At 43.3% G+C, this 10171-nt stretch overlaps 1 protein-coding gene across 1 annotated transcript in view; it reads left to right on the plus strand.

The window, feature by feature from the left end:
• The window catches only part of DHRSX (dehydrogenase/reductase X-linked), a gene marked incomplete at its 5' end in the record, with an annotated part of 255108 nt that overhangs the window by 176603 nt on the left and 68334 nt on the right, over positions 1-10171 (plus strand). Inside the window, one exon of the mRNA XM_019529386.1 lies at positions 1140-1347. Coding sequence (XP_019384931.1) covers positions 1140-1347 — 208 coding nt within the window. The remainder of the gene's footprint in view (positions 1-1139; positions 1348-10171) is intronic.

Consider the following 10171-nt stretch of genomic DNA (forward strand, 5'->3'; position numbering starts at 1 on the left):
GGTTGTGGTTTGGGAGGGAGGGAGGGGCAATGGAACAGGCAGGGGCAGGGCAATGACATATCTCTGCCCCCCACAATCATATACCTCCTCCCCACTCCTCCTGCCCCTGCATAACAGGTGTCCTCTTTTTTGGAACTGAAAATACAGTAACTCTAATAACTGTAAGATGCCTAAAGGGTACTTAGCATTATTTAACAAGCTGGAACATACAATCTTTCAAGTTTTAAGCACTCTTGGCAAGAACTAAGTTAATTGCACCATGTAATTCCACCCTAAGGGCATTTATAGATGTGCTCCAAGAGTGGGGGAGAGAGGGAGGGAGGGACTCTGATATATATGATGCTGGACACTTGATTAATCGAGTCTTCTGTAGCACTGTAATTACAGCAGATCAGAGGAGCTCCCCTGCACATGTATAGGCACCCTTAGGTATTTAAGCTGTCGTCTGCAATCCTGTAAATGAAATCATCTCTGACAGGATGTCACTTCTCCCCCGCCACCTCCTCCTCCCATTCTTCCTGCCTGAACTCCACTGCTCTTAAGGACTCATTGCCAGCTGAGACTTGAATTTGGATGTCAGCTTTCTCAGATGGGCCACAGTTAAGTCCATGATTCTCAGGGAATAATTCATTTCAGGTATCCTGTAGCCTAATAGCATTTGTTTGGCAATTAAATTTTCAGTGAAGCAGAGCAATTATTTTGCACAGATATCCATGTAGCCATGACTGCATATGTTTCTGGTACCTGAGCTGACTTATTCAAAGCTTGTTCAGGTATGTCTATGGGACACTGCAGTGTGAAGGGTAAGTATATTATGAGCCACTTTTATTTAAAGGTCTAAATATGGATTTAAGTAGTTAACTTTAGGCGTACAGAATTACATATTTAATAATCAACATACATGCTGCTTAGGACTATCTCTATCTAATATTTTTAAATATAAGTGAGTCTCACGTATGTGTATACATATTCTTGGATATGTATAAAAAATGCACTTATACATAGATGTATATAAAATCAGTCTTGATAATATTTATGGGACAGATTTATTCCAGCTTCCTTCTCATCCCCTAACCAAACTCTTGAGGATTTTATCCTGACTGTGGACTATCTAGCCAAGTTCTGCCTCTCTCTTTCAGCTGGGGTGATGCTGGTCCCTGAAAGGAAAACAGAGGATGGGTTTGAGGAGCACTTCGGTGTGAACTACTTGGGACACTTCCTATTGACTAACCTCCTCTTGGATATGTTGAAGCTATCAGGAACACACAGTCACAATGCTAGAATCATCTCTGTTTCGTCAGCTGTTCATTATGTAGGCGAACTGCACCTTAATGATCTACAAAGCAGGTATGACTTCTTTTATGCTTTTTGCTGATCTGCCATAAAGCTGCAAGGATTAAAATTGATCCAAATTATTGCTGAATGTACATTGTGTTTTTTTTTATATACCAGTCTTCTAGCCTGTGGAACCTTTTTATTCATCAGTAAGATAGAAATATACCATATAACCACATTTATTAATTGAAAGCCTTTGGTTCCCTTTTGGTTCTTATACCATGGTGACTGATGTATGAAAACACCAGACTGACTGTGATCAGTGTGCACGATTCTTTACAACTGAAACGTTGCAAAATGGCTTGAATAAATGCTAATAAATTCTGGACTCAAATAATTATTGCCTAATGCATTCACATAATTTCTGGTCCCAATCCTGCAGTCAGGCATTCATAGGCAGATGCTTGTCGCTGTGGAGATCCTCAGTGCAACTGCTTCCTGGTGAAATGCACTGCTTCTGGGGCATGTTGGAATCATTGCTTACCTAAAGGGTTTTAGCACTACTGGAGAAATGTTGACTTGACAAAACTGGCTAGCTGTACCTACCTGGCTCACATTTAACTTCTCTCCAGCCCACACATTGTCTTCCTTTGCTTCCCTGGCAGCTCCATTGGCTGGCACACGGATCCTCTCTAAGCAGCCAGAAGCACATTGTACAAGCTTCTCCCTAACAACCCGGCCAACTGGCAGCCATTGTGTTGTTTCAGATGGCAGTCCTTGTATGCAGCCCTTCTGTCTGCTTCCCTCTACTACTAACCTGCAACTTCCCTACTGCTCCTTTCAGCTTACTGGCTACTTGCTTTTGTGCCATTTGACGCTGCAACTACCCAGCTGGTCCTGATTGCCAACTGTACAGCACTTTTACTCTTGTTTCGTCCTTTCCTGTTATAACCACATTGATCAGCCTATGTAATGGTTCACCCCACCTTCTAATTGCACCCCTTTGCCCCTCCCTTGCCCCTGGTTGTGTCACTCTTTTGAATCTTTCTGAAGCACTGAAGAAATAGAAATTTCAAAATTATATGAATGCGTTTTCTTTTAATAATAGCTACATGGCCACTTACCCATGTAATTTGAAGTCTGTTTTCTTTTTCATTCAAGAAAAGGCAAATCTTTTTTTTGCTACGTGTCCCAGCCCCTAATACTGGTGCCATAAGTAATTGCCTAAAAGTTGTATAATTGGTTTAGGAATGAGTGAGAGCTTTGAGTTTCACTCAAAATATTTCACGTGTGAATGACAGGCAAATTAAAACATTTATTCTTGTAATTGAAGTCACAGGGTTTCAACTGGTTTCATACAGAAACTATGAGTTGCTTGTATTTTCCCATGCAGAATCATTGAGTGTCCAGGGAACAGATTCCCCCCAGAGGTGGTACAACCACCTACCCTGGAGATCTTCCAAAAATGACTGGACAGGCACTTTGCTGGGGTTATTTGACCTCAGCAGTCTTTCCTGCCTAAGTGCAGGGGAGCTGGACCTGTTGATCTTAAGAGGTCCCTTCCAGTTCCTAACCTCTATGAATCTCTCTGCCTGTGTTGCTTAGCAAGATTCACAGCAATCATGTAGCCTAAGATTTTGTGTTGGCTCAAAACCTGAAAATCAGAATGGTTTTAGGCTTCACTGCAAACATTTCACTTGTGAACATATCAGCCTTGCCAAGGCTTCCTATTTGATGTATGATTACATTCAGTATTATCCTTTTTTTTTCCAAATATGTTGCATAATTGTGGCTTAATCCCTCACTTGTAAAACAACCAAAGGAAATTGCTCCTCCTTAGCATCTGATGGACATATTCATTGTCTGTGATATACATAGCACTGCACAATGGGACAAAAGGTAATAGAATTAGTATATTTTTGTAATAGGATGCAGAATGTAAAAATAAATGCAGCTCTGCTATGTCTGTACGTAAGAAATGCTTCCTTTATCATTGAGAGAACTCATAGCATGGTTCTAGTTTAAGATCAACTTTATCACTGAGCAATGGTTATTATTAACTATTCTCAAGGAAACATAAAGGTTTAAATTTGAGGAGGTGTAGCTCATTGTGTCTCAGCTCTCTCTTTCAGCAAACATGTTGATGTGCTTTTAGTATTCAGCATTTGGGCCAAAGTCTGCTTCTTTTCCTTCCAATTTCATTGGAGTTGCAGAGGTGAAAATGGGGGCAGAATGAAGTTGATCATTTGTACTTTCATCTCTGTTTTGCCTGACTAGAGAGATCTGAACTTCCATGGAGAAATGTCTGTCAATGATTTCAAGAGGGGCACTGCAGTTTGAAGACAAGAGCTTTGTGCCTGAAGAGACAGGCCTCTTTCAAGAGGAGAGAGAATCACTGCTTAGTTTCTAAGTGCTAGATTACAGTCCCCCTACATTGCTGAATAGTTTTCTCACCCAAGTGGTTCTCCTGAAGTGAGGGAGATTCCTGTGTAAGAGAGGACCTGTCTAGTCTGGATCCCTGCTGCAGCCTGGGGCACTACCTGAAACACACCCTGTCCTGCTCTACATGCAAACTCTTGAATATGAGGCAATGCACCAAAGGCACTTTTAGTCTCGTGTGTTTTTCCTGCATGCTCAGGGCCACTCTAAGGCAGCCACAACATGTTCCTGGGATTTGGGGATGGCACAGAGCTGTATAGACAAGCCCTCGGTACCTGGTCACAGAATGAGTGGAGGCTACTCTACAGAACTGCTTTGTGGTACCATTTACGCAAACTGACACCACAAGATGCTGCAGATGTCATGTGATATAGAGCAGTATGTAACTTTAATGGATGTAAATGGATGTAAAAAAATTATATACACACACATACTAAATAAGGTAGGGTGAATTTGTACATTATAGACTAATTAAATAAGATATATTTATAGGAAAGGAAAGAAAAGAAACCCTTGAAGTAAGCCTTGCAGTAAATAAAATCATACTTCCTCCCTAAATGCTTCCATTTCTTTTTCCTTGCTTTGCCTCTTATTTAAAACAAAAAACGAAAAAACCCAACCAAACCCTGCTTTCAAAATTCTCTCCTGTAACAATTTAGATTATATTTAAATTGCACTGTATTTGGAAAAGGACCCACAAGGAAAAGATTCAATCTTTCCTAAACTTTTTTCTATCTTCTCTTTGCTCAAATGTTTATAGCTCCTTAGAAATGTTTCATCACAACTCCACATCACAGAAGTTCAGTTGCACAATAATTAAAACCATTGCCTTGGACTTACTCAAGGAAAAACCAGGTCCCTGTAGTACACAAATCTGTAGAAATTTTTTTGTTGTTGTTGAAAGCTTATGCACCTTTATTAGGGAGCTGTGAAACAGGCCATATTTGATTTGGATTCGGCCCGAATTAGGGACAGTGATTCAGTTTGTTGATTTGGATAACTGTCCCTGATTCTATGCTGATTGGGAGAATCAGCTTTTAAATGTTTTTTCTACATACTTCAAGGTACCAGGTGCGGCTTGTGAATGCTGCGATGCTGGGGTGACTGGAGTGTCCCACAGAAGCGTGGGGGAGGGCCCCCCACATGCTCAATGGTGGGCCCGGAAGTACTTTCGGTCCACTTCTGGGTTTGCCATTGAACACGCGTGCCCCCCTCCCCACCCCGCACTCCTGTGGGACACTCCATCCATCTGCTGCCGAACGCACTGCTTACCCCCCTATGTTCCCCTGGCTCAGCAATCGGCCGCAGGGGGACCCCAGAGGCACCAATTGTCAAATCAGGTGGGCTCGGGGGGTGGGGGGGAGGGGGGAGGCCTGCGTGCTCCGAAGTGAACTGGAAGTGCTTCTGGTCCACTTCCAGGTCTGCTGTTGAGTGCTCTGGGGAGCCCCCCTGTGCTCCTGCGGGACGCTCCATCAGCCCCAGCATCTCAGCATTCATGAGCCACCTGGTACCTTGAGGTATGTAGAAAAAACATTTAAAGCTGTCTGTGTCCGGATTGTCAAATCTTTCTGAATCTCTCTGAATCAATTTGGAGGGTTCTGATTTGATTCGGAGAGATTAAAGAGTTTCTTGATTCAGTTTGGATTCAGAGATACAGCCACCGAATAGGGCCAAATCTCTGACAAATCTAATCAGGAACTGAAGTTTTGTACAGCCCTGATGTTTATGTCTCTGTAGCCAAAATGGTTAGTTTCTTAATACTGCCTCTCTTCTCTCTCTCTCTCCATTTGCTCTTCCGAATTGCCACAGTTTTCAAGTGTTGTACTATGCTCTCTTGTTCTTATTACAATTAAGAGGACTGCAAAAACATTTTTTCCACACAGAAGGTTTCCTAATTTTGAGCTGCATTGCTTGGTGGTAGTTGGTGATGTGAAATTTGTTGAGGTCTCTGACTGTCTGAGCCTACATTATCAGGAGTTTACTTAAAACAACAGAGAGAGCTGAGTAGGGGGTTCATTGACAGTAGTTCAGTTCTCTGCTTCATTACAGATTTCCCCCCCTGCCACCCCTACTTTGTGCCCCTTGTTGGATACAGATGGTCATGATAATAATAATGATCTCACTTTCTTTGCGCCCACAGCTCATCAGTTCAGTTTAAAGTCACAAGCCATCTTAACCACACTTGGCACAGCATGCCAAAATAAGAAATAATTTTGATCAGATCTGTTGCCCATTAAGGATATTAAATAAAATTTCTGTTGCAACTTTTTCTTGTATTTCCCCTACTCATGCTTGTTTTCTAACTCTCAGTGCCCTGATTTGTCCCATGATTTTCTCTTTGTTATTCATTCGCCCCTCACTTTTGTACCTGATGCATTTTAATCAATTTGTAGCTTCCTCTTCATATTAAATATACCTCTGGCCCTTATTGTCTCTCTGTTTTTAAGGTGTTTATATGATTTCTGTTTATATGATTTACAGTTTCACCTTTATTCCTCTTCACCTAAGTATGTTTCTTTATCTTAGCCTTCTAGCCTCTTTCTCTCCATCTTTTTCCTTGCCTTTATTTGTCTTTTTGCATGCTTTTTCTTCCTTCTCTCATTTCTACACTCTAGTCTATGTTGTTTTACTCTCCGTTTATTTTTCGCTTGCCTTTTCACCCCTGGTCCCATTTCTCTCCTGTGGAAGGTTCCTCACCTTGCTCTCCTCCTCCTTCCTTACAAACACACTCTCTCATACCATACCACCCCACTTCCCGCTCCCTCCCCCCCAGGCATATGAAACTAAGACACAGCTTAATCTGTGCAGGCAGAGCATAGCCTATTTAATCTGTTTTATTGAAAATGGAAACTTACAAGAGCAACTATTGTTCTCCCAGTGCTTTTGCTGAAGAATATACTAAAGACAACGTCTTTGTGATTCTTCTGATCCAGTCCATTTTCAACTGCTATGAGCCAACAAAGACAGCCATACAGCAAATCATACTCCTTCATTCTTACTTTGAATAATGCTATTTTATTCAAGGTGAAAGGTTAATTAAAAGAAATGTTACCCCCAGCATTTGCATAACAGTGATTTAAATAATTGTATGGTGGCTGTTTATGTTCTCAAAATAATAGAGTATAGCCATCGTATGCTTTACTCCTCCATTCACCCAAGTGAAATAAAACTCTAAAGAAAAAGAAATAGTTGAGGGAAGCGTAATGTGATTTGCCCAGCGTTAGTAAATGTTTGAAGAAGATAAGTCTATGCGTGATACTGTCATAGCCTCTAGTCAGAGTAAACTTGAATATTACTTTGGATCCCAGGTTGCTCTCATGGGCCTGTGATATGGGACATTCCTTTCTTGGCAGTGATATTATTCCATATGCCAAAGGAAAAAAGAAAGGGAAAGTAAAATAATCCCAAGTTATTTACTCCAGTTTCCCCATGCAGGTCCTATGACTGACATATGTTTATACATGCCAGTTCTGGTCTACATTCACATAGCTTAAAGTGAGCCAAATGAACATAGACCAGGTGTGGTGATGTATAATTTATCATTGTTGTTTTTTTTTCTCTGTGGCTGGCTATACCTTTCAGCATGCATTTTTTCTGTATGCCAGATCAATCTAGTGAATCATAGCTTTATGCGCTTCCTATCACATAACCATTCCTTCTTTGGTTCTAGGCCTCTGTAGATTTCCCTTAGGGAAAGACATTCAAAAAGCCTGAGCCTGAATTGATTCAACCTTTACAGGTTAGTCTAACCTGCAAAGCTTGAACCAATTTGGAGGTGGATAGGCATTCCCTTTTCATTCCAAAAATGCAAGCACATGCCTGCAGTGGCTCAGGCTAGAAGCCGGAGGGCACATGAACAGGCCTCCCCTCCTTTCCACAGTACTGACCTGATTAAACTCCTACCCTGGCCTGCACTGTCTCAGGCTTTTCCTCTGCTCACTGTGCAAAGGGGTGGGAGTGTTGCCAGACTGGGCTAGCGGTCTGAGGCAAAGGGGAGTGTGCAGTGCATGCATCTGTTAATGATACTGAACTTTCCAATCTCCCTCTCTCCGCTTCTTTAGACTGTCTGCAAACTGACATGGCTGAAAACCAGCAGGAGGGTGATAACACAATGTTTATCAGCCCATCAGCAAAATAAAAGCCTCTCTCATTAGTTCAAGCTCTTCTTAAACAACTTTTTTAAATAAACAACTTTTTTAAAGGAAGGATGGAGGGACATTACCAGCTGAGCTGTTGATCAGCTCCAAAAAGCCCTAAGCAGACACTGTTCTGTCTACTTTTGTCCTGTGTGCCTGTCCCAGTGAAATTTGTAACACACAGATGCCTCTCAGCATTAGTTAGCATACCATATGCCTAGGGTCTGTTGGGCTATGGTCCATGCTGAGGGAGGGAGGGGAGAATCCCTGCTTGACCATTGAGCAGTGAGGGGAGCCAGGCAGACCCTGCTCTGCCTGCAGTCTCCCCCAGAGCTCTGGCTAGGGAGGAGAGGGGTGGAATCTGCCTGTTCTCTGGAGCAGAGACCACAGCCCAGTCCAGCCTAGGGCTGCAAAGAATCTGGGATGCTAGGGAGCTGGTTTAACTTAAACCAAAAAGGGGTCTGGGGCAGAAATTGCATAAACCGGTTTGACCCAAATCTCATAGATTTCATAGGCATTAGGGCTGGGAGAGACCTTGGAAGATCATCGACTCCAGTCCCCTGCCCCAGGGGCAGGAAGTCAGTTAGGGTCAAAGGATCTCAGCAAGATAAGCATCCAAACATTTCTTAAAAGAGTCCAGAGGAGGTGCTTGCACCACCTCTGGAGGAAGTCTATTCCAGGCCTTGGGAATAAAGACATTTTTCCTTATGTCCAGCCTAAAACCATCTTGGAGGAGTTTGTAACCGTTGGACTTTGTCATTCCTTGGGGTGCTCTAGTTAACAGGCATTCCCCCAGATCCTGATGCACACCCCTTATGTACTTATAGGCTGCCACCAGGTCACTGCTGAGCCTGTACTTTTCCAGACTGAAGGACTGAGTCCCATGGCTGTCAGTCTCTCTTCATAAGGCCTGTTCTCTTGCTCTCTGATCATTTGTGTGGCTCTCCTCTGGACTCTCTCAAGCTTCTCCACATCCTTCTTGAATTGTGGAGCCCAGAATTGGATGCAGTATTCCAGCTGTGGCCTCACCAAGGCTGAGTACAGCAGGAAGATGACATCCTGGGATTTGTTTGAGAAGCATCTATGGATGCAAGCCAGAGTTTTGTTCGCTTTACCAGCTATGACATCACATTGTTGGCTCATGTTCATCTTGTGGTCAATAACGACCCCCAAGTCCCTTTCAGCCATGGTGCTGGTGAGCATAGCATTGCCGAGCCTATAAGCGAGCTGTAGGTTTCCCCCACCTTCCCCCCGAGGTGGAGTATCTTGCATTTATCCATATTGAATGTCATCAGGTTTTTATCTGCCCACTTTCTAAGCCTATCAAGGTCAGCCTGGATCACCAGCCTATCCTCAGGTGTGGACATTCTGCTCCAAAGTTTGGTGTCATTGGCAAATTTGGCCAGTCCACATCTGACATCAGTGTCTGCACCATTACTAAAGACGTTAAAGAGTACAGGTCCAAGGACAGAGCCTTGGGGGACACCACTGGTCACAGTGTGCCATGATGATTCACTTCCATCGACCAGCACTTTCTGGGTCCAGCCTCGGAGCCAATTCTCCAGCCATCAGACTGTGATGTAGCCAAGGCCGCAGTTGGCCAATTTTTCCATGAGAAGATCATGGGACACCAGATCAAAGGCTTTTTTTAAAGTCCAGACATATGATGTCAATCTCTTCTCCCTTGTTCAGGTGATATGTCATCTGGTCATAGAAGGAAATGAGATTGCTCAGGCAAGACCTACCCATAACAAACCTGTCCTGGCTATCCCTCAGGATGTTGCCATCAGCCAGCTTGTCAAAAATGGTCTCTCTGATAATTTTTTCCAAAATCTTACCAAGGATTGAGGTCAAACTGATTGGCCTGTAGTTCCCTGGATCTACTTTCCTTTCTTTCCTGAAGTTAGGCACCGCACTAGCCTTCTTCCAATCTTCAGGTACTTCACCTGAGTGCTACAATTTCTCAAATATCCTTACTAGTGGCTGAGCTATGATGCCTGCCAGCTCCTTGAGTACCCTGGGATGCAATCTGTCAGGAAAGCATTAAGTCTGAAACTGCAGTCAGATGGATTGCAGACTGCCTGAAGGGTCGTACTCAGAGAGTGGTGGTGGACAGGTCATATTCGACCTGGGGGGAGGTGGGCAGCGGAGTTTGCCAGGGCTCGGTCCTGGGGCCTGCACTATTCAATTTCTTCATCAGCGATTTGGACAATGGGGTGAATTGCAACCTGTTTAAATTCGCTGATGATACCAAAATTTGGGGTGAGGTGAGCAGGCTAGCAGGGAGGGAAAGGCTGCAACAAGACCTGGATAGGTTACAG

Source organism: Crocodylus porosus, unplaced genomic scaffold (genome assembly GCF_001723895.1).
Source record: "Crocodylus porosus isolate Cpor-Errol unplaced genomic scaffold, CroPor_comp1, whole genome shotgun sequence".
NCBI classification, from domain to species: Eukaryota; Metazoa; Chordata; order Crocodylia; family Crocodylidae; genus Crocodylus; species Crocodylus porosus.